The sequence below is a fragment of the Haplochromis burtoni genome, unplaced genomic scaffold (genome assembly GCF_018398535.1).
Source record: "Haplochromis burtoni strain Fernald_Lab_line unplaced genomic scaffold, NCSU_Asbu1 Contig_451, whole genome shotgun sequence".
Lineage (NCBI taxonomy): Eukaryota > Metazoa > Chordata > Actinopteri > Cichliformes > Cichlidae > Haplochromis > Haplochromis burtoni.
In genome coordinates this window covers 110,117-133,615 of record NW_024582812.1, presented here as the reverse complement: position 1 = coordinate 133,615, position 23,499 = coordinate 110,117, and the positions used below count along the sequence as shown (strand labels likewise).

Sequence of the window (23,499 nt, the reverse complement as noted above, 5' to 3'; positions counted from 1 at the left end):
ATATTACGAGCATCTCCAGAGGAACATCCAGCAGTGTCTCTAAATGAATATTTTTCCTCCTCTTTGGCCTCAGAGCAATTGTATTGTTGCTGCATGGGTACTTTAGCTGTTGACAATAATGTCTTATACCAACAGAAATTAATCATTATTTTGTTTTGATATAGCTACATTGCATGAAGGGGAGCAATCTCATTTTTAATCAAAACTAATTGCCTCTCATCAACTGAATTCTTCCTCCAGCTATTTAACAAAAGCAAATATGTTCTCATCTTCACAACAAGATGTCTTTCCCTCCCCTTTTTCCATTCCTCTTTCTCTCTCTCTCTGTCTGTAGGTACATATATGTTTTGTTTTCCCCCAAAGTATATATGGCATGTTAAAGAGCACCATACATGCACTTTCTAACAAGCAAATCTTTTTATGTAGTAATTATGGTAAATGGTAAATGGCCTGTATTTGTATAGCGCTTTACTAGTCCCTAAGGACCCCAAAGTGCTTTACACATCCAGTCATCCACCCATTCACACACACATTCACACAGAGTGTTAAAAAATTACTTTGTTACTTCTTCTAATTAACTTACTTCAGTCCATATGTTTTTATAGTTGCAAACCACCAGCCTCCTGGGTGTTTCATAGCTTCTGCGTCACTGAGCATTATAGTGCTTATACCATTGCTACTTGCCAACAAACTGCCATATGTAAAAATGCCATATGTAATACAACTAAAAATATCAGTTACTCATTTTCAAATATAGCTCATTTTGCTCTACGCTTCCACATTAAAATCCCTCCTGGTTGTCCCAAGTGCAATACACATTAAAAACTGCATAAATGGGTTTTTCACTGAGAAGCTTCATGTCTTTTTTTTGAGCTTGTCGTTGGTGGTTACACAAACAACTCTAGTTCTCGCGAACTTACACTGAGGCTCAGCTATTCCTTCCTTTGCCTACGCTTTGATACATGGATTAATCAGGTTACTAAATGCTAATCTTCACCTTACAACCAATAAGAATTTTAAATGGCCATTATCTAAGGCTGCTAAATTATGGAATTTACTTTTCTTTTATTGAATAATAACAAAATCACAAGTTCTTCGCTTGATCTGATTGATTCAAGTGGGTGTGAATGTATCAAATTGATTTTTAAACATAAAAGAAAATACCAGAACCAGCCCAAGCTGTAGTTTAGATTCAGTTGAGCATACGGGGTAACATCCTTCCCTGTGCATTTTATATAGTTTTGTAGTATTTTTGTCTTCTAAATTTTTAAATTCCACTCTACGTTCCCACTGCAATTTGAGTGGGAACCTCTCTTCAAGTTACTGTAAATCCCAGCACAAATCAAAACCAGTCTTTCAAAGTCAAGCTGTGATTCATTTATTAACCATGAAGTTTGAAAAAAGAAACTTTTTGTTTTTCACACTCCTCCGTTAGAGCCTTCTGACAGAAAAAGTTAAAACTTCAAAGCAGGTTTTCAGATGACAAGTGATCTCTTGTCCCAACAGAATTTTTGCAGCATGCACTGTGCTTTCTTAAATTCACTCTTTAAAGAGCATCTTTCCTTTTATCTTGTTGACGCAAAGAGGACGTGAAGGTCAAATTATTGGGTAAGTACAATGAGTTAAAACTGTATCATTTCATTTTCCAAACCTTGTTTTTTTTTCTGAACCATTTGGAAAATATACTTTTTTTTACCCTCCAGCATGTGTTGCCAAGGTTACAGACTAACCACCAATCAATTGTGAGCAAGAGCAACATGCCGTCTCTACCTGATGGAAGAAGACTGTTAAAGTGCCGTCCCTCACAGCACAGAGTGTGCTACAGTTCAGTGTGAACCAACACACACATACATATACACCAGAGAGAGACTGGACCACTGCTGTTCAGTAAACTCACCATGTTATGTTGTCTCCTCCTTCATTTTTTCCCTCCATGAGCCCCAAGAATACTAAATACAGGAATGAGAGCATCCACTAACCGGCTGTAAATTCTCCCTTTGGCTTCCCCTGTGGCTGTTTACCTTATACACTAATTACATGTTGGTCCACCATAAACTGTGCTTCCTTATCTTGGCTTTCTCCGTGTCTTAAATATTTCCCATGTTTAATTGTGTTCACATTGAGCTGTTTTAGGTGTCAAATCATAAGTATGCAGGAAGCTTTCATTAAGTTGCAAATCAGAACTAGACTTGAGGAGATGTGTTTAATCATTTCTACTGAGTGATGATGATGTGCCGTGGTGTTACCATTCTGCTAGTCCCATCCCGTCACTCCAGAGAGTGAACAGGAAACCAAAAAGTTGTTTTTCAATACCCCAACAACCCAGGAGGATTTATAGCCAACAATGTGAATGCTGAGTTCACTTGAAATTGAAGAACGGTAAAGGAGTGCCTGGCAAAACAAAAATCAATTCCTTTAAAACCAAACCAGGAAGACAAACAAAAAACAGGAAAAGGCAGAAAAAGAAAGATGAATAAAAAGAAGAAAAAACAAGGTGGGAGATTAAAAAGCTGCATCACATGAGAACTGCTTAGCAGTGAATTGACTTTCTTCTAACCCTGAAATGCTTCCACATGAAGTAGATTGTTCATACAGCAGTCTAAAAAAAATGCATTGAATGCAAAAAGTTTGTTTTTCTGTTTTTTATTCATCCCTCAATTTTCCTTTCGTTTAGGGGCAGCTGTAGCTCAGAAGGTCAGTGGCTCGAACCGTGGCTCCTCCAGCGAGGATGTCAAAGTATCCTTGGGCAAGATGAACCCCAAATTGGCCCTGATGCATCTATTGGAGTGTGAGAGGGTGTGTAAATCTTAGACAAAAGCGCTCGAAGGAATAAAATGAAGTGCTATGGGGTGAATGAGGCTTGTGGAAGGCAGCAGTTTGAGCACACAGCTGGAGCAGAAAAACACTATGTGTGTACCAGTCCACTTTATTAACAACTAATGTAAAAATATGCAGTGTTTATAATTAGGGAAGAGCCATAATTCTAGCTGACTGTTCGCACTTGTTACTTGTTGATTATTAATGATTTTTTTTGCTAATTTGTAAATGGTTATTATATTGAAGAACATTTAGTAACACTGATATGAGGCCTCATTTTCAGTACTGTACAAAAGTCTTAAGCTACCCCTCATTTTTTATATTTTGCCAAATTAAAGAACATTTTCAGAAAGAAACTGATTGAATTGCCAGCCGGTCATTGTGAGATGAGGACTTGGTTTACTTTGAAATCCATCTATAAGTTTCAGTTTATCCACCCATCATTTATTTGCCTTTTGGTTTCAAGGAGCCAGACTTTATTGCAATTCTTAAAGTGGTCTTTACTGGGTTTCCTGAAGGGCAAAGGTTTTCTTTTGACATTGGCAGCTTTTTCACTCATTGTACCATTTTTAGAAGATTTTCTTTGCCTGTTTTTTGTTTGCTTGTTAAGTTACTTAACCTTAATCTATGAATCACTCAAGAATAAATAAGGCACCTTGCTCAAGGACTGAATCAGTTTAGTGTGTAACAGACACTTAAATTGTATCTTAGTCACTCTGTTACTTGTCACAAAAACACACAATTTCTTTCCATTCTTTAGTTGAACCTAGGAAAAATGCCAAAGATCAAACAGTTGGACAGGCATAAAATAGTGTTTTTGAAACAACAAGTAGAGGTAAAGAGGTATTAGCTGAAAACCTGGCATATATTGTCATGGTGTGCAGTGGGTTCTTAAAAATCTTTGATGAAAGTTGTAGAGGACGAACAATGACGCAGCAGGACTAAAAATCTACAGTAGAACAATATTAGAAAGTCTGAGAGATGCATCTGACCCTTCAGTTGGTCTACTTACTGTTCAGTTAAGCTTCAGCAGAAATGGTCTCAGCTGAGGGGTTTCTATCAAGAAGCCATTCTTCAGGAAGGGAAACAAGTAGAAAAAGCTGATGTATGTCAAATTACAAAAAAATCTGACTGAAAATCAGTGGCAACAGGTATGACTGAGTGACTAATCAAAATTTGGCATCAATATTTATGGAGGAAGTCAGGAGAGAGTTACAACAGTGAATGTCTACATCCACCTGTAAAACATGCAGTGATGGGAATAACGGCGTTATAAGTAACGGCGTTATTTTTTCAGGAACGAGTAATCTGACTAATTACTATTTCTATCGTTACAATGCCGTTATCATTACTAACAAGAAAATGCTGTTTTGTCAACAAACAGATGGTTGAAGTTGTCTTCAGCTTACTACACATTACATCAGTTGCATGGAAGTAGCTGAGCTACGTAAGTAATCTGGATGCTACAGCTTTAAGCAGCTGCGCGCGCTCCCGCGGGCGGCAATCACTTTTTGGCATAACACCTGGAGCTAAGGGGCAAAACAATCGCATGAATGCTGCTGTTTGACTGAGGAAGAATAAAGTAGTCGTGGTAAGCCATTCACATGACCACTTCAAGATGACAAAGCAACAAGGTGATATATACCAGTTTTTAAATTGTGTTGATAGGCCACGTAAAACCAGAGTCATGATAAACAATATATACGCGCATTTTTTCCTCAATAGTTTCGTCAGTTTACTGTCTAAGGACAGCGCTAGCAAGCACTCTCTGCTTATGACCAAAAATAAATAAATAAATAAAACAAAACAAAAAACAGTCCTTTCGTGTTGGTGAAAAAATATACATTAAACATGTTTGTGGTTGTTACAGTGAAAAATATAACTTTTTCTACTTGGATTTTATGTTTTTTGTCAAATTTTAGATCAGTGGTGTAAATATAGTATATCAAAATGAAAACATAGCTGTAAATTTAGACATGTGAGGTTTAGAATTAATTACTTTTTCAAAGTAACTTGCCCAACACTGAAAACATGGTGGAGGTTCTGTAATGGTTTGGGGTTGCATTTCATCCAGTCATGTTGGAGATCTGGTCAAAACTGATGGAAATATTAATGCACAAAAGTATGATCAGATTTTGAAAGCCATGTAATACCATCCGGGAAGTATATGACTTTCAAGTACTTCATTTTTCAGCATGACGACAATCCCAAACACACTGCCACTCCAGTAAAAGCATTCCTGAATAGAAAAAACACCATCAGTCATGTATGCCTCCGCACCGCTGAGCTTCTTAGACTTGTAGAAACTCTGTTTTTGCCTTTAGTTACTTCCATGTATGTTTGCATATCAATAAACTGCTACATGCATTTCCGATTTTCCTAGCAATATAAAGAAATGGGTGGCTAAAAGTAATGCATATTATTGACCTTTCCTTCCACCTTCAGTTTGTTTGTTTGTTTAGTTGCTTCATTGTAAGCTCTTCTGTACAAGACTTTTTAATGCTAAAATCTGTGCTTTTCATTTGAACTCTCTGATGTTCTTGTAACGTTAACTTAAAATGACCCTTACTTGTTTTGGATTGAACTTGATTGAAACTACACATGAAAGCCCACGGGTTTACATACTGAACTTGGACAATCTATTGCATATCTGTTTTTTTTTTACTTTAAAAAAAGCCCCTTTCACTCAATAATTTCCATGTTGTTACATTACAAACATCATTCTGCATATTGAACTTCCAGTGTAACCTTCAACAGTCAGAATCATCTTTTATGTGTGTGTTTATGTGTGTTTTAAAGGAGACAGAAATTGTCTGTGCTCACATCCGTGCATCTTATTTTACAACAGATTATTGTTTGAAAGCCAATCATGTTCTAAAATAATGTATATTGAAACCTTCAGTGAAGAAATAGGTACAGTGATTGAACATAGAGAGAACGCTGCCATTTTTGGGTGTATCACTGCTGTGGATTAAAAATGTATTTAAAAATGATGTACATGTAGTGGACATGTAATTTTACCTTTGTTTTGAGATGAGCTACTACATATGTATATATAATATGTAAGGATTGAGGTATTAGAAAAATAATTGCCAACAAACTACATAGACATTGATAATTCTGGCACCTTAGGCATGTATTTTTTTCCATGGCCTTGTTGTTGGCACTCTTTCTTATTTTGCACTCCCTAGCATGCTCAACCATTCTGTTCTGTTCATTGAGCCTTGGACGAGGAGTATTCACAGTCACCAACAACTGCTTCAAGTTATAATTTTAAGTATCTTTCGCCATTCTTTAGCTTCAAAATAAATTTGTCAGCCAGAGAGAGTGCTAAAACATATCAGCATATCAGCAAACTGAAGCAGTGGTGCAGGGCTGTGGTAAAAAGTATATTGGTATAGTTATTCCACCGCACAGACCACCTGATGTGGAAGAGTCACCATCTCTTAAAAAGGCACTTTATCATAATCTTAATTAACATCTTGACAGCGTCTCATCTTGCAATAAAAGTAAAAATTTAATGAGCAATGACTATGAAATGCATCTTATTAACGTTCATTCTTTAATTTATTATTGCCATCAGTATATTTTTCACTGTATGAGAACAACAATGGCTCAAGAAAACCTCAGAAAGCGCTCTTAATGACATGTCTTTACACCAGTAGCACAAAGAAAAAATAGACAGTCCCAAGCCCAGTGGGAACACAGACACTACATCTACACGGCTGTGCACCGGCCAGGACATCTGGCTTTGACCTTGACCAATGGAGAAGAGGGATCTCTGGGCTGGGATCCATGCATCACTCTCTGGTGACCACTGACCTCCAACAGTCGTTTTACTTAACTGCTCTCTGTGCAGTCGTCAGCATAGAGGGTATAACCTTTGTTCCAACATCAGCAAACTTTACTCCTCCTCTGTGATGGTTGGGGAGTGAAAGGGAAGACTTATGCTGGGCCACTGTCCGAAATCCTCCTTGGTGGCCATCCATTAATTTTCAGATCCATCTGTTTACAAGATGAACGCGCTGAATGTGATTTAAAGTACCATTATAAATTAAAACCATCCTCACATATTACCATAAAATAGCTGCATTAGGGTGTCAGCGATAACAGATGGTCTTCGAATAATCAACACACGGACAGGAGGGGTGTTTGATTCAAGATGTCAGCGATGTAGCAAGCTGGAGTCTTTAGCTTTGATAGACAAACAACTGAGAATGGGACTTGATTGAAAAACATGAAGCGATGGACCTTTTTACAAGTGCATCTGTCAGATCACTGTTTGCGGGTTCGGTGATGGATTGAACTTGCTGACACGTCCCTGCCACGTAGCAGAATGTTTGAACACCTTGGTGAATGAGGAAGAGAATTGATCCCTTTCTGTGTCAAAATGTGAATACGTGTCTCTAGGTTCAATGAATAGTTAATGTTAGTCACTTGGTAGACTTTTATAAAATTAATCACAGCAAAAATGGCAGCTTTCCGTTTCATGATCTATCTGTAATGCGATGGCATCCGGTATTTAGAGTTTGTGTGTGTTTTTCCCTTTATCTAAGTTAACCAGTGCTCTTCAAGTGTCCTGAATATTCACCTATTAACAAAAGAAAGGTCCAATCAATCATGCATTCATATAATCATGCACACAAGCAAACAGTTGATCAAATTATTCCCCTCTCACATTCAAAGAATTAGAAGGACCTGCTTTCATCTTAATGAGACGGAGTTATAAATGCAAGTATTTTGCCACAGTGAAGCACTGGAAGGGTCACAGGAGCATGAAACAAATGAAGCAATTGTATAATTATGCAAGGATTGAGACTTGAACCCCTGAACCTGAGGTCAGCTTCAGATAGTCATTATTCTACATTAATCTTTGCCCCTCTCTGAAAAGAGAGAGCCAAGATTTGATTAGCTATTCAGAAAATATTGTTTAGCTTTCTAATCATAGCTTTAGTGAATTTCTGAATTTGTAATGGACACCCTGGCACAGCAGCACCTGCAGACCAAAAGTCCAGGGTCTCCATATTTTTATTCTCAGCACGTGTTTTAAAACTCAAATTAATTCTCATAAATGCTGCAAACTATTTTTCTATGATGCGCCTCCATTTCACCAGTCAAGTGAAACTGGAAACCTCACAGTTACAAGTACAAACATCCATAAAAGCCTAACGCAGAAATACTGGCAGGTGCTGGGCCGGTATTACAGTAATGCTGGTTAAAACCACTCCATTTATGACATAACTGGCATTAAATTACAGTATTTAATAACTTCCACTCACTATCAGTACTCTATTTTACAAGCAATGCAGTATCTAAATATTTAATTTCCATGTGTCTTAACTTAAATGTGCAGTCAGTGTAACTCTGTGGTTCTGTCAGTGAACGTGTATATTTTGATTTCCATTTCTTTATGTGGGTAAAAATCCGACTGCTGCTCCCACACATGTGACATAGATCTTGCTGTGGGTCCCTTCTCTCAGCTCGCTGTGGACTTGTTACTCTGATAGTGAGACCAAGGAAGGCGATGCCATGTTGCTTAAAAAGCTGAGAGAAGTGGTTAGAGAAGGAAGAAAACTACAGTGACCTATAAACCTCAGCTCAGGGTCAGATGCTTTTCCTTGCAGGTTACAGGTTAGAGCCTAATCACATCATCAGTGCTGTGAGAGCTCAGTGGGATGTGACAACAGTGTAGGAGAAAATGTTCTTCGCAATCATTATCTTCACTCCCCCCTCCCGGAAAAAAACATCTTTTTTTGACCCAGGAGGATTTCAGTGTTTGTTAGTCTTGCCTTGTGTGCGTTATAGCAAGAGAAAGATGTTTTTGTTGTACAGTACACTCTAATATGCTCCTTCTGTCCATACCCTCGAGCTCTATCTGCAGCAGGTTCGTGTCTTGGCAACCACATACAATTACAGTAGCAGGGGGTCTGTGAAGCAGTGAGACCTGAACTGTGGGAGCTGAGATTTTATAACGGGAAGACTTTGCTGTTCTTGGGTGTCATCAGGTTGGACTTTGCTGTCCATGCAACCACGTGTAGTAGTCAGTCCTCGTTGGCTATTTTTTTGTAGGACAATCTTTGCCAACAAGGATGTACTTTGTTTGGAAAACAACCACCTTCCTGCTTATATTGACACCAGCCGTGCTTGTGAGAAGATGCTATTGATTTAAGAGTGTATCAAAGTACCCATGTTAATCTACTGTGTTTACTAAAAAAAGATTTTATTCAATTCACAAAGTATGTGAAAAAAAGAGAAAAACTTCAGCACTTACTGTCCCTTCCCTCAGGTAGTCCCCCCCAGGATGTATCTCTAATGTACCATGACAACCTGTTATGCTCGACTCTACACGCCTGCAGCCAAACAGAAGGGTTCATTCCCCACCAGTGATCAGCAGCGAGCGGGCATCTGGGTGCGTCTCCCGCTGAATGAGTGTACCGCTACAGCGGCGACACGACAATACACACGTATGCATAATTAGGCGTCAGCATGCATGTGTTTATTAAATGGGCGCATATGTAAGTGTGTACTCGGATGCTTCGGCTGAGGGCTTACTTGTCTCATACACGGGGATAAAGGCAGCGGTGCAGTGATGAGCTCCTAATCTGAGTGCATGTGGTTGGTCCGGTGAGGCTGGAGAGATATGAGCGTTTGACTTGTTAAAAGGGATGTTCTTCACTTGGAGCTTCGTTGGCCCTGACATAACTGGGACATAATTCTCCTTGTCAAAACTAATAATCAATTCCCACTATGAGGATAATCTGACAGTAGACCCCCAGTGAGCGTGACGCAAGCTGTCCTCACTTCCCCATATATTATTAACAGCCACAACGGTTACCAGTAGCAACTGAGATATAACCCCATGTAGCCCCTCTCTACAAGTCAGTAAACACTTGACAATGGGACTGATCTTCACTGTGGGCTTTGATGCTGGAGTTTGACGCTAATGACCAATAATACAGAGCGCCAGAGAGACTGCCTGTTTCTGCAAATTTGGCTAAAAATAAGGAAGTGTTCATTCCTCCGGGCTTTGTATGTGTGTCCAGACTAAATGACCTCTGAAGGTTTTGACTTATATCAGAACACTAGCCGTTCTTTTTATATGTTATTATGTTTTTTTGGATTTTTTTTTTTGTGGATATATAACCTGTGTATGGTACAGTGACAGCAGGTGTCCCCCAGGGGGTGGCAAGATGAGCAACATCGTTCCTCAACTGGATGGAACATTAATAACATGAGGACCTGGGGAGAAAGCTCCATCTGGGCCAGGCTGGTGCAATGCTGAAGGGACAGGCCACTGACTCCACAAGTCTATAATCCCTCACATAGTGCACTGGAAGCCCGCTGGGGCAAGTTGACAAACACGCAACTTTTCCAGATAATCGACACCCTTGAACGAAGTGACCTCCTCCTTCCAGTGTCACACTTGAAAAAGAAATAAAAAGCTCAATTTAATGGTGTTTGTTTGTCAGAACCTGACACTTTTGACTGCAAATGAGCTCTCATGAATAATCACATAATTATTTTGCGTGCCCTTCAGCCTTTATCCCCTGGTAGGTGTTAAATAAATAACACTGAGCCGGATTCACTTTCAAGCAGGTGAAAATTATCCAAGTAGGGAGGCGAGGCAAGATAAAGGAAGTAAAATTATTAAAAGGTCAGGTCACTACCACTCAAAAGGGGCAGCGATGCTCAATATTGTAGCAGTGCAGCTCAGTGACTTGTCATTTCCATTTTTTATCACCACCTCTTCTGTAAGTGCTTGTTAATCAATACACTAACAACAAGGATTCTCTCACTGTGGGAGCTTGAAGCACAGAAGCATGAAGTGTTTACACCAGCCCCTCTTCTTCACCCCGGTGTCTCAGTCTGTACTTTTTTAAAAATACAAAAATTATATCTTTGTCCAGCTTTGGTGGAAAACTTCTTTGGATTTCCTCATCTCGGTGTAAAAAAAATAAACAACTACTACAAAAAACCTCCCCCAAAAACCTGAGGTTGAATTCACATTTTACACTGCATTCAGCTAACATTTTTTATCTTAATGTCCAGGGTGTAATTTGTAGTTGCCGATAACGAAAGGTCTCAGTCTGACATTAAGGTTTTCAGGTATTGTACGCTGCTGGCCTTGGATAGGAAAAAAAGGGAAAGAATCTTCATTAATATAAAATGATTGCCTTGTCTGCTAGATGCTGCAGAGCAGTGGCTCCATTTCATATCCAAAGATCTTTCTGAGTTTCAGCTGTGGCTGACTAATCTTGTGAGGCCCACTGTCCATGCCTGTCTGGCCCCCCTTTGTAATTTAATGAAGATATTTTGGTGTCACTTCTTTGCGGGAGGGCAGACACATGACTTTGATCGTAAATGAAGGTGAAGGTGAAAAGATCGAAACTGAGGAGCCACAAATGAGCTGCGTTGAATTAAGGGGCATCACAGTTCTGTCTCAGCAGACTTGTGATTTCCTGTCAGCTTTTTCCCCCTTTTTCTCTCCATGGAGCTGCTGATGCCTGATTGTTTTTCTCGACTGAGGTAATTCAAGTGCACTAGCCTGGAGCTTCCCTGACTTCTGTTTATTAGTCATTCATTTCTGAGATGCCTTGGGCAATGCGATCTGCAAATTTCTCTCCATTTAGGAGTTCTGCAGGCCAACTGGATCATTGTCCAGATGCCCAGCAGCACTGCACTACTGGGTTCTTAATAGTTAAACATAGTTTTGTCATTTGAGAGTGGAGAAATTGTGTTTGAATATACTGTATGCCTTCATCTGAAGTGCTTATTAAAGCCTGAGTCAGACTTGAGATGGTAAATCTCACATTTGAAACGACTTTTGTATGTATAAGTAAAGTTCAGTAACAGAAGTTTTCTTAAGTAATAATAGCAAGTTCTCACAATTAAAAAAAAAAATGTAGAAACTGTATATTTATCCTTTTACTTCAGCAAAAATGCAGAACTTTAATCAGTCAGTCATCCACCTCCTCTTATGTGGTCTAGCATAAAGTAATGGATTTATATCTAAAGTTGAATTTTTATACGAAATTTGTAACTTTTAATGTGATATAATTCTGCAAACTAAATTTGTTAATCTCCTAATTTGGTTGATACTGACTGTGGCATTTTTACTTTTTGAACAAAAAAAATCTTCACCAGAGAATAATGTGAGTACCACAAATATGTTGCTGCAAAATGAAGCAGATCCTGTCCGCTAGGCGAGGCAGGCGACCTGAGCTGCACTATGTCATGCACATTAACCTCACTCTTTTCGTGCCAAATCCCTCAAATTGGCAGTCTAATCAAGCCCCAGAATTTTCCTGTCTCTCCCTCTGACGCGTCAGTGCTGCACCTGCCCTGCATTGCATCCTGCTCTTTCAACCCCTGCACTACCCCAGCATCCACCTGTTGGCTAAGGGGTTTGTTTACTCTTCACTCTCTATTTGCATCATATTTGTTATCTTCCCCTGTAAGAAAGCAGTCGTTTCAAATGTGAGCTGTCTGACTGAAATGCCACACATGTAGGACACATGCTCTCTGTACTATCTCTGGATGTCATTTATACTGGGAGAGCGCAGGTAGTAGTATATCTGCTAGAACAGGTATCAGACGGACAAGGACTGTCTCTCAGAGGAGCATTTATAGATAAGTTTAAAACACGTTAGATGTTCTCACCATCCACACAGGAGGGTTTGTTGCGTGTCGTTCCGGCCACTTTCCCCGGTAAACAGGAGCACTTGACTGTCTGAGAGCGCTCCTCGATACGATTCTTGTTACAGCATCGGTGGGCAGCAATCACCTCGCACGTACCACCCTCTGGAGAGAGATTGAAAAGACACCCTGTCAGTAAATGTGAGATGTTAATAAGAAACGTTTAACAGTAAACTATCTGAAGCAACCATGTAATAAGTGTCCTTAACTCACTGCAGTTTGAACTTAAAATCACAAACGAGCAACAACAATGCAGATAAAAGATGGACATCCTGTATAGGGAGCTGCAATACAATCACTGGGTACTTCTACCATAAGTATATGAAGCAAATTAGCCCTCAAGGCATCTCAATAACGCCATCTAATTGCCTCTTACTTGGTGCTGACTGTTCTCACTTCATACCAATCAGCACATGATTGACTCTGATGCCAATACAATAATAAGCAATAGTACACTAAAGCAATAACTCCAAAGTATAGGTGACATCAGTCGTGACAACTGCTGAACAATAGGTCCCAGTCTGACAAAGGGGTATGTCTGTGGAAAGCGAAGGTGATAAGCACATATAGCAATAGTAGGCCAAAATAACAATAGGGAGGGTGAGGGGGTGATGGAGCTGAGGGACATCCTAAAATGAGTGAGACAGACAGAAAGAGAAAGCTAGAGGACAAGGTGTGTCTGGATACCAGGGACTTGGCATACCGGTGAGTAATGAGAGAGCCACTGGAAGTGCCCCCTTCACACAATTATAAAGCATGGGGCTAATGCAGCCAGCAGAGCTGCAGGAGAGAGGCCCTCTATCACTGCTCTCCCTTTTCCTTACGCCCCAGGAAAAACTCTTTATCTTCTTTTGACAGGCACCACAACAGACACCAGCGTCCAGCAATTAAACTGGAGCTCATCCCAGGACAAGGGGAGAGGAGAGGAGAGTTTAACTTATTCTCTCCAATATCCAGAATAGAACAGATAGAGTGCAGAAAGAGAGGGAGACAACCAAATGCCACGTTTAATCTTGTCTGTGCATTATTTTTGTGGCGATATGGCTTTTTAAAGAGGACATCCTGCTGTGCTCAGACGATGCACTTGCTTCTGCTGGCATGACAATCACCGGTGTGTGCGTGTCTCTGGCCGGGCTGGTTGTGCAAATGTTTGAAATGGCTCGGGTCATGAATTACAGAACTGAGTTCCCAGCAGCCTAGACAAGTTTGGCAACAGTTTTCTTCTCCCATTCCCATCAATGTCTGCCTCGGCCAGACCAAAGGCCGATGAGATCTGGATTAAAAGGCAAACATTTGCAATCCTGCTGGACCGCGCTGTCGTGCAGAATTAATGTCACTCTCTCCGTGCTTGTTGTCTTGATATTTCTAGGCAGGAGGAAGCAGAACACAGACTATAAAAGTGAGGAGAACAATCCCTCGAGTCTGCTAAAACCCCAATCCTCACAATGTGTTGCCTTGTTGAATATTTTAGCGAGAGTTTCCTGACCTGCGGACTTACTTTTAAGTCAAAGCAGATCGCTAGACAAGAGAGGATTTAATGTTGCATCATAGAATATTATGGCCTGAATCCCCACACCAATAATACAATACATGATCTGCAGGTTAGTGCTACCAGACTTCCAATGGAAAACCTCTGACAAGGTACTACCAAAGTAAACCCTAACATATTTGCATCTGTTATTTGAATGTGATGAGAATGATCTTGATCTGTGTCGCTGGACTTAGTTGTTCAGTCGAAGTAGAGTTAAAATTCATTGTTTCTCCACCTTGTGATTCTGTTAGGTAAGAAAATGAACCACTTATCCCAAATGGTAATATGGTTTCATTTAATCATGGAAGGGTGTAACTCAACCCCCGCCCAAAAAAACCAAACCAATACAAAACAAACAAACAAACAAGGTGAGGTAATGTTAGGATTAACTCTGGGTTTTCAGTATCATGTAGCTGGTTTACTTTACATCGCCATGGTAACTTGTGCTCTGCTCCAGCACAGATTAGGGATTAACAGGTCCAAAATCCCAACCTAAGGACTAAACAGTTCTTTAGAAAACAACGGCATCATCATTCCCGGAAGATCAATCCTAGCAAGAAGGTCTAAAGGATCTACAGTTTTTGTCTTCCCTGATGAGGATCAGTAATAAATACAGATTATTAGCAGGAACTCTATTCCCTGTGCATGTGTGCAAGGTTTTTTTCATGTTGACTTAATGTATGATCCTAAAACAGAAGTATTTTTACTTTTGGTCCTTAATTTAAATTTGCGCGTAGATCCTACCCTTGAATTCTGTTTTTATAGATTATTTAGTCTTTACTTTCTCTCAGGCTGTTCAACATCACTGCAGCTGAAAGAATAAGAACTAAATCTGTAGGCCTATTATGCAGAATGGAATAACAATTTTAATCTGTAAAATTCAATCTGATAACCACCTTTTTGTGTCTGCTTATCCCAACTGCCAAGTGAAGCCAAATGAAAGACATCCTGTTGATGTTGAACTTTGCTTTTGTACAAGTTACAGTTCAGCTTAGGAAGTCAGCAGCAGCAGAGATTAAGTCACATAATGAGATCATGAAGGCAGCTTTTGTACAAATGGAATGTATATATAGTTATAGAGTATTTAAAAGTAGAATGGGAGGGAGAGCCTTCAGTTTTCAGGCCTCTCTTCTGTGGAACCAGCTTCCCGTTTGGATTTGGGAGACAGACACTATCTCTACTTTTAAGATTAGGCTTAAAACTTTCCTTTTTGCTAAAGCATATAGTTAGGGCTGGACCAGGTGACCCTGAATGTACTGAAAAGCTCCTTGAGGCGACTGTTGTTGTGATTTGGCGCTATACAAATAAAATTGAATTGAATTGAATATGGTTACTATTTAGCTGACTAAACAGACAGAGTGCCAATGAACCAGCAATTCTGGTCATAGATTAAAAAAAATCAGCTGGACGTGAACTGTTGCAGAGTGCCAATCTAAATGTTGTAAGCTGTCTTTGTAGACTTTAAACTGTCATACCCATGCAAGTCAGCTATAAACATACATACTTGGTTTTGAATGACCAATGAGGAATTGCTGTATGATCATATTTTTACATTTTGTCTTTGGGATTGTTTAGAAAAGTCCAGCCCTGGACAGATGTTGGAAAGAATCATCTTGACAGCTGTTTCACCATGAGGGCAGGATGCATTAGAAACTTTTGCCCAATTAATTAGTTGATGAATTTTGAAGATATGTTAACTCAGATAAAAATCTGAGCATTATCAATTGCTTGTAATCGAAATCCATAGTGTAGTATATAACAGGCTTTTGGCTCTCACAGTTGTTTTGCACCTTCAGTGAAATAAATTAAAAAGTAATTGTTGTCTGGAAGGACAGTGCATTACTTTGATTTTTTCTTAATGCGGTACATAAAATATAGTATGACTGACAAAATTACCAGCAATACAGCGAAGGCATTTGATTGACAAAGCAAAGTAAAACAAAAAGGAAAGCAGACAAAAACAAAATGAAAACAACTGATGTTGGTGGAATATGGCTGTGTGTTTTAGACCTGTGAAAGAACATAAGACATTTAGTGTTTTATGTTTACCATATTCATTTCTAAGAGAACAGACTGAACAAACATCCCTAACATGCACACAAGCATGTTTTGGTGCGATTCCCAGCAATCCCCCAGCTCAACAGTAAGCATGATCGCGATGAAGCATCTGGTATGTGGAGGAAAGAGCAGCTTCATTACTCTTCTGGGCCAGTCACTAGTGCCACTTAGACAACAAATGGCCATTTGGACAAGCCATATTGCCATTCAGGTAACTAAGAGCTCAGAGTGAGGTTAACGACCATCTATTATCGTCACATAAATTTGGTGGTTTGTGTCTTAATGCATATATTGTGTGGTATTTCATAACAGATTTATTCTGCTCACGTGCACAGTAGTAATCAGTGTGTGTTCTGGTGCAATGTGGGATCAGAACAGCTTAAGACTGTGGTTGTGATGGATGCAGTGCTTGGAGCCTGTCAGGCAACTAAAGGGGTTAAAACAAACTGCAAAGATGGAGTGGGTGGCGGTGCACTCTAGCCTTTGGTGAAGGAAGGTGAAGGGTATCGATGGGACCATTGACCGGTCATTTTTCTCTCGGCAGCCTACAGTGACAGCAGTCATTAAATGAGTGGATGAGGTGATTATGCTTAAGGAAATCAATGCTTCATTGTTTTCAGCTTAGCCCAATGGCCAATTAGGAGGTGTTAATGAAGGAAGGCTGTAAAAAGTAGAGATATATATGAGAAGTAGGAATGAGAGTGCAAGATAAGAAGGCATAGATCATATCAAATATTTCCTCTGGTTATCAAAGTTTATGTTTGTGGAAACCACTCTGAACTTAACTATAAAAAAACGTTTTACAGATATACAGTATGAATGCACCAAGTTAGTACATCAGATATTCTTTTCAGCGAGAAGCTATAGTTTAGAGATTGACTCCTACTGTGTATTCTGTGTTATAAGTCATGAGCAGGCAGCCTTAATGCTTCTAAAATAACTAATGTCTTTAAGACTATATTGGAGTATGGTGTTTAGTGTTAATCATGCCTAAACCTTTTCATTAGTCTGGTTTAACCTGAGTTTCTAATGCTTGTGTAATGTTACAGTGCCAGAAATAATCCACAAGTAAAAACCGGTCAAAACTGACTCCCTGTTTACTTTCTGCAGAAATGGACTGTGGGTTGCATCATCTGTCAAACAGCATAAAATTACTCCTGTCACAGATGAAGACCTCAAGCTTACTGCTGGAGGAAATAATTTTTACTATCTCATATCGTCTGTTATGAGATATTATAATTATTTCCCTGATGGACGAATTAATAATTGGGGATTATAAGTTGTACTTTATTAGTTATATTTCATGTTCAATTTCAGAAGAGAAAAGACTTTAAGGATTGGTACTCTCTTCTAAAAACTGATGGCTTAGAGGGCGTATGGCTGTCTGATATAAGCCAAAAAATACATATAAATCAATCACATTTTGTTATCTTAGGCTGAATGGTAATAAATTATTTAATGGTATAAATCTAGGTATTTTTCTACCAAGTAGAGTTTTTTTGTCCATTTTGGTGGGAACTCAAAGCCATATGTGAGATGCAACAATCTTTAAGACAGGGAAACATTAAAAAAGGAAAAACAAACTTTTCTCTAGGTTTGTGGACCATTCAGGTGCCGAGTTTGCAGCAGTGAAACGGTGTCTTCCCAAAGTCAGGATATAGATGCAAATCAGCCAAATCATATTTTTGTCTTTTCAGTGCTCCCTATTCTGTTCTTTATTCATATTCTTACTCTCTTCTTTCAAACTAAATACATGTCATTTTTAATTCAGGGCACAAAATATACTAAATGTTGTTTTCCACAGCAGCAACTGTAACATTAGCTAGTTGGGTCCATACAGGCAGCTTTCGTTTGGGGGTGTTTGTAACAGTCTGTTATGTGGCATGTACAACACAGGGTTACAAGCAGCTGAAAATGTCCACATGTCTAAGCTTTTTGAACAGGTGGTGTCAAAAATTACACTCATCAGGTTTTTACATGAAAGGTTAATGCACTTATAAAGCCAAGTCTAGTTGTGGAGGGCGCAGAGGTGTGGACCCAAAGGCAGGACGCTGGAGACAGGATCAAATTGACTCATAGCTCACGCTAAAAACTGTCACAGTAAAACAGAAAATGAACAAATAATAACTGACACAAGTAGACATGAAAGATGAAAATAAATATTCACAATGAAAGAATGTGCAATGGAAAGGCAAAGTGAAACGCAGAGGGAACTAAATATTAATTTTGAACGGGATAAAACAAAAACAGAAACTAAAACTCAAATATGACAAGAAACAGAGACAACAGGAACAAGAATTCATTATCATTCAATTAGCAAGTCTTCTTTTCCATCCACCCTGTGTGTGCCTGACAGAGGTGGAAAAGATTACACTAAAAAAAATGGCACCTAACACAGACAACATTTACCTTACTATAATGATCGCAGCGTATGGATGTGTATATATCTGGTGGGCCAGTATGAATGAAACTGAGCAAACTTCATCACACATACAGCCATTATTAACATCTATGTTTTTAAAAAGTATTTAAATATGACAGAAACATAGCTTAACAGATGGCAATTCATTCTTTCATTCATTCAATGTGTTCATTCATGGCCTATGTCAGGGTCACGGGGGGGCTGGAGCCTATCCCAGCTACCAAAGGGCAAGAGGCCGGATCCACCCTGGAGGGGTTTGTCATGGTCCCCGCACCTCGCCAGCTGACGTCAGTCAGATGCCTTGTTTGTTTATTCTCCCTCTCTCGCCTCTGCTATCTCTTTCTCTCTCGCTCTCTCCCGCTCTCTCTTTCTCCTGCCGGGGTGGAGCTCAGTGTGGGCTCCCGCCCCTGGCCCACGCACCTGGGGATGATCAGCACACCTGCCGCTGATTATGAATTAGAGGGCTACTTAAGATGGCGGACCTGCTCTACTCGCTGCTGGATCGTTGAGCCATCAGCTTCAGGCGTCCTGCAATCTGCAAAGTTTAAGTCGTGAGGACGCCTGAACCTGGAGACCAACTGTTTATCTGTATGTGTGTAGATTCCCCCCTGGACCCGTTCCCTGTGCACTGTGACTGAGCGTGAGCCAGAGTGGTGGTGGAGAGCAGAGGAGCTGTTTGCGTTTAAGGAAGCCGTGTGGAAATCCTCCCTCCCTGAACTCCTGCTCCTTTCACTCCCGGACCCTGGAACCCTGGCCCCCTTTCCCCAAACACCCTTTGTATATATATTTCACTGTGAAGAGCACTGTAAATAAATTCACTCTTGTTTGAAGGAGCTTGTGGTCTGTGCCTGAGTCTGCTTCGCTAGCCTTGACAGGGTTGGCACTCTGACACAGGGCTAACACACAAAGACAGACAACCATGCACACTCACAGCTACAGGCAATCTGGAATCACCAATTAACCTAACCCCACTAATTACATGGCTTTGGACTGTGTGACTGTTTATTTAAAATATAAATGAATTACTATGAATGCGACAGTTTGAGGTTAAATGAGGAGTGAATTTAGATCGACAGCCAGGATGTGAATCTGGTAGGGTACAATGTGTATTACAGCTGGGACCTTAGATGACTGACCACAGAGATCAATAGATCTAGAGTACTATGCCTCTTAAATGTCTCTTTTATAATTACAGGCATGTGTTTTTTGGAGATTATCACTGGAAACACCAACATTAAAGTATGACATGTAAACATGAAACCCCAGATTTACAGATCACAGCAGGGTTTTTTTTTTTGAAATGAACAGATTTCTACGTAGCTTACAAGCTAGACAATAATAATAATGGATTGGATTTATATAGCACTTTTCAAGGCACCCAAAGCACTTTACAATTCCACTATTCATTCACACACTGGTGAAGGCAGCTACAGATGTAGCCACAGCTGCCCTGGGGCAGACTGACAGAAGCAAGGCTACCATATCGTGCCATCTGCCCAACACCAGTAGGGTAAAGTGTTTTGCCCAAGAACACAACGACCAGGACAGAGAGCCCGGGGATCGAACCGGCGACCTTCCGGTTACAGATACGCTTCCCAACCCCTGAGCCAAGGTCGCCCTTATAGTTCACAGAGAGATTAAAGTATAAAGATAGTGTAGAAAAAAGTAAAATATATAATATATATATATATATATATATATATATATATGTATATATATATATGATATATATATATAGTATATATGTATATATATGATATATATGTACTATATATATGTATGTATGTATATATATATATATTTCATTGTTGAGTGTTTATAAGCAACAAATGCACTAAAGGCTGTCAACTGGGAACAAAAATTTAACACACTGTACTTTATGGCATTGTTGACGTAATTGGTGAAAAACATTTGAAGTGCTTTCATTTATGGATGGTATGTGTTTCTGCTGTTCTTTACAAATAACATGGTTTTGTTGCACACTATCTGACCTTTAAAAGTGTGAACAATTTTAAAGTAATTAAACTATTTTCATTTTATTAACTATGTTTTTTGGCAGTGTGGACCTCTATCGTGTTTCCCTGTGCCAGGTCAGACGTCGAGTGAGATGCGAGACACGAGTTGCATGTAAACAAGGGCTTTAAGAAAGAAATGTTGTGCAGTATCAAACTATGTGACCATAAATGTATTGACAATATATTGATATAGTTTAAAAACATCTGTCCAATACCAAGGCTTAAAAAGGAGCCGAAATTTTGGCTGCTTTAAACCCATAGAGTAGATAGATGGATCACTGTCTTGCGGTGCATATTCTCAAGGTCACAGCAGCATGACAGCTTATTTTGCAACACCTAAAGGCTTCAAGTTCACAGGAAGTGACAGCTGCTTTCTATATTCAGAGTGACAAAGAAAGCTGGCAACTGACAGCCTTTTGATCACACTGAATTAGAAATTTTTTGACTGAAAAATTAAGGTACTTGTAACAATGTCAGCACCAGATGGAAAAAAAAAACCCTTTTTACACTACACCTTTGCTCAGCTGCAGTTCGACAACTGTAATCTATGCAGCGGCAAAGAGCAGTAATCACCGGCTCACCATCAGCAAAGCATTTCTGTCACCTCCTCTTTCTCAAGCTCTCTTGATCTCTCTCTTGCACTGCTTTTCTTGCTGGTACAGTTATTAAGTAATAACATATGGCCCAGTGAAGGGACACAGCAGTCCCTTAAGCTTCTCAAGGACTCATCATAACAACTTAATCAGCGCACACTTGCTGCTTCAGCTTGCGTGCCAGAGCCCCTATTTTGTTTTGTCAGGCAGGTGTTGCATCAACCACAATTTTCTTGCAGTTCTTTCATTTTCCTTAGCTTGTTGTTGTTGTTGCTCACTGGTGCTTCTGGGTAACTGACAGCTATCCACAGTCTCAGAACTTTTAATTGTCAATTTACATCTCAGGTGGCAAAAGGAATTATGGTTCCCTTTGTCAGTAAATAAATGTAGATGCATGTAGAGCTAAAATGTAAATTTGAGACCCAGTTTGCATTTATGAAGCAGAGTGAGAGCAGCATTTTAAATTAGCGCTGAAAATGATGCACATTTGGAGGACAAATTGAGACTCTTGCAGTCGCCTTATTTTTTTCCTCACAAGTGAACAAAGTTACCTTGTACTGTGAGCCAGAGAAGTCAATTCAAACCCTCACAAAGTTTTATCAAGCAGCAGATTGTTTGTCAAGTTAGTGTCTGTCAACTTTTCTTTCAGTCAAATCATGCATAATGGAAAATGACCTCCTTTTAAAAAACAAAAAAACAAAAGCTTCTGATGCGCCGTTTTCAATCAGATGCATTTCATTAGATTTAAAAGTTCAAAGTATGCTTTGTCATGATTAGTTTTATGTTCTTTGGGAAATAAAAAAAAGTGAGTATATTAATGAGTTGTTTGAAGAAACAATGGCATCAAAGTGGCAGTGGGCCAGCTGTCCCTCTGATTATATGTTTAATGACGCTCATCAGAATTTCTTTTTGTTGCTTAAACATCAAGTTTAGTGGACTTAGGGTAATGTTTAAACACACCTTATGGAACATGTAAGTGATATGATAGGTGGTCTTTCATGGCCCTCACAATCACAGCTGGTTCTTCACCAGTATGTTGATGATTGTGCTGATAGGAGCACTGGGAATGGTTTATACTGTAGCTGCACAGCCTTACATCCAAGGGGAGAGCAGCTACATTTAAATTAGAAATGTCTTTTACTTTTTATAATCCCAGTCATGGAACCATTTGAATGCACCTCATACTTCCATGCCTGAGCCCTAGTTACTTTCTTAGAAAACCAATAAAACTTTTACCAATGAATAATAAAAGTTGCCTCAAGAAGACAGGCTTCGAGATGTTGGAGCAGTTGAAGTATTTCCAGCTTTGGAACCTTTTATGAAGAAAAATTATAAGAAATTAATCTGAGGCATTGTTGACCATTGTTTTTCCAGTCTAAAACCATTTTGACCTACGTGTCACTGATGCATCAGGAGCTGGAGTGCATTCACCATTTATCAAGTGCCCATCAGCCCCTACTGCAGTGATCCGTATAGTTTGTCTGACCTCAGCCAGTCTGAAGGCTTTTGGCTGGTTTTCACTGACCCGTCTGTGGCCTGGATTTCACTTTCCTCCTGAGGCAGCATAACCCACAGTAATGGGAGAAGACAAACAAGTGGGCATTGCAGCTATAGTCTCGCCTGGAGCTACCACAAATGTGAGGGACAGAGGGGTAGCAAACAGGGGGGTGGGGGGGTGCTCTAGAGCTCAAGCTGACTGACAGAACCACTGACCCAGTTATACTGGAGTCACATGAATGAATGCTGTTTTTTCCCCTCTGCTGGTATAGCTTACTCCTAAGTCTAGCTATGCCCTCACAGAATACTGAATACCACTCCACCACAGGTTGAATTTACAGAAACTGTATATGGATGGAGTTTGATAAATGAGTAGAAACCTAAGGAAAAAATAGAAATAAACATATCTAATGCACTCTGCTTTAACAGACAGACATTCTTCATGCATGAGTGCACCGAAATAGGCTCCAGTTTACTGAATAGGAAAAGTATATTGCAGTAATTGCACCATTGGTGGTAATAGTCTTGACATCTTTAACAGGTAATTCCATTAGTACAAATACGAGATGCAAGGTGCATGCTGGCCACGGCACAGGTCGATTCTTAATCACTTGTATGGGTTTCCTCTCGTGGGCCTGTATGACTCCAATGCTCACATCTTTATGGTTATTAAAGTTAACGATTGCTGCGTGCCTCATTTACCAAGGCTCTATCAATACCAGTTCAGCACCATGAAATTACCCCACTCCGGAGGGAGCAGCATGACAAACCGGATTAAGAAGGGCTCTGTAATACCCTGGCATATATAACTCTCCGTGTCATGGACCGCCGCAAGAAGACCCACTGCCAAGCTCAACCCCAGTGAAGGGG

General features: G+C 39.7%; 1 protein-coding gene across 5 annotated transcripts in view; it reads right to left on the bottom strand.

Annotated features, from left to right (window-relative positions):
- The window catches only part of LOC102297275 (chemokine-like protein TAFA-1), a 131,710-nt gene that overhangs the window by 18,288 nt on the left and 89,923 nt on the right, over nt 1-23,499 (bottom strand). For all 5 annotated transcript variants that reach the window (XR_006052896.1, XR_006052895.1, XR_006052897.1 and 2 more), the window contains exon 3: nt 12,478-12,618. Coding sequence is in view for 1 of the 5 variants with exons in the window: in XM_014341102.2 (XP_014196588.1) it covers nt 12,478-12,618 (141 nt within the window). In the remaining 4 variants the exon portion in view is untranslated. The remainder of the gene's footprint in view (nt 1-12,477; nt 12,619-23,499) is intronic.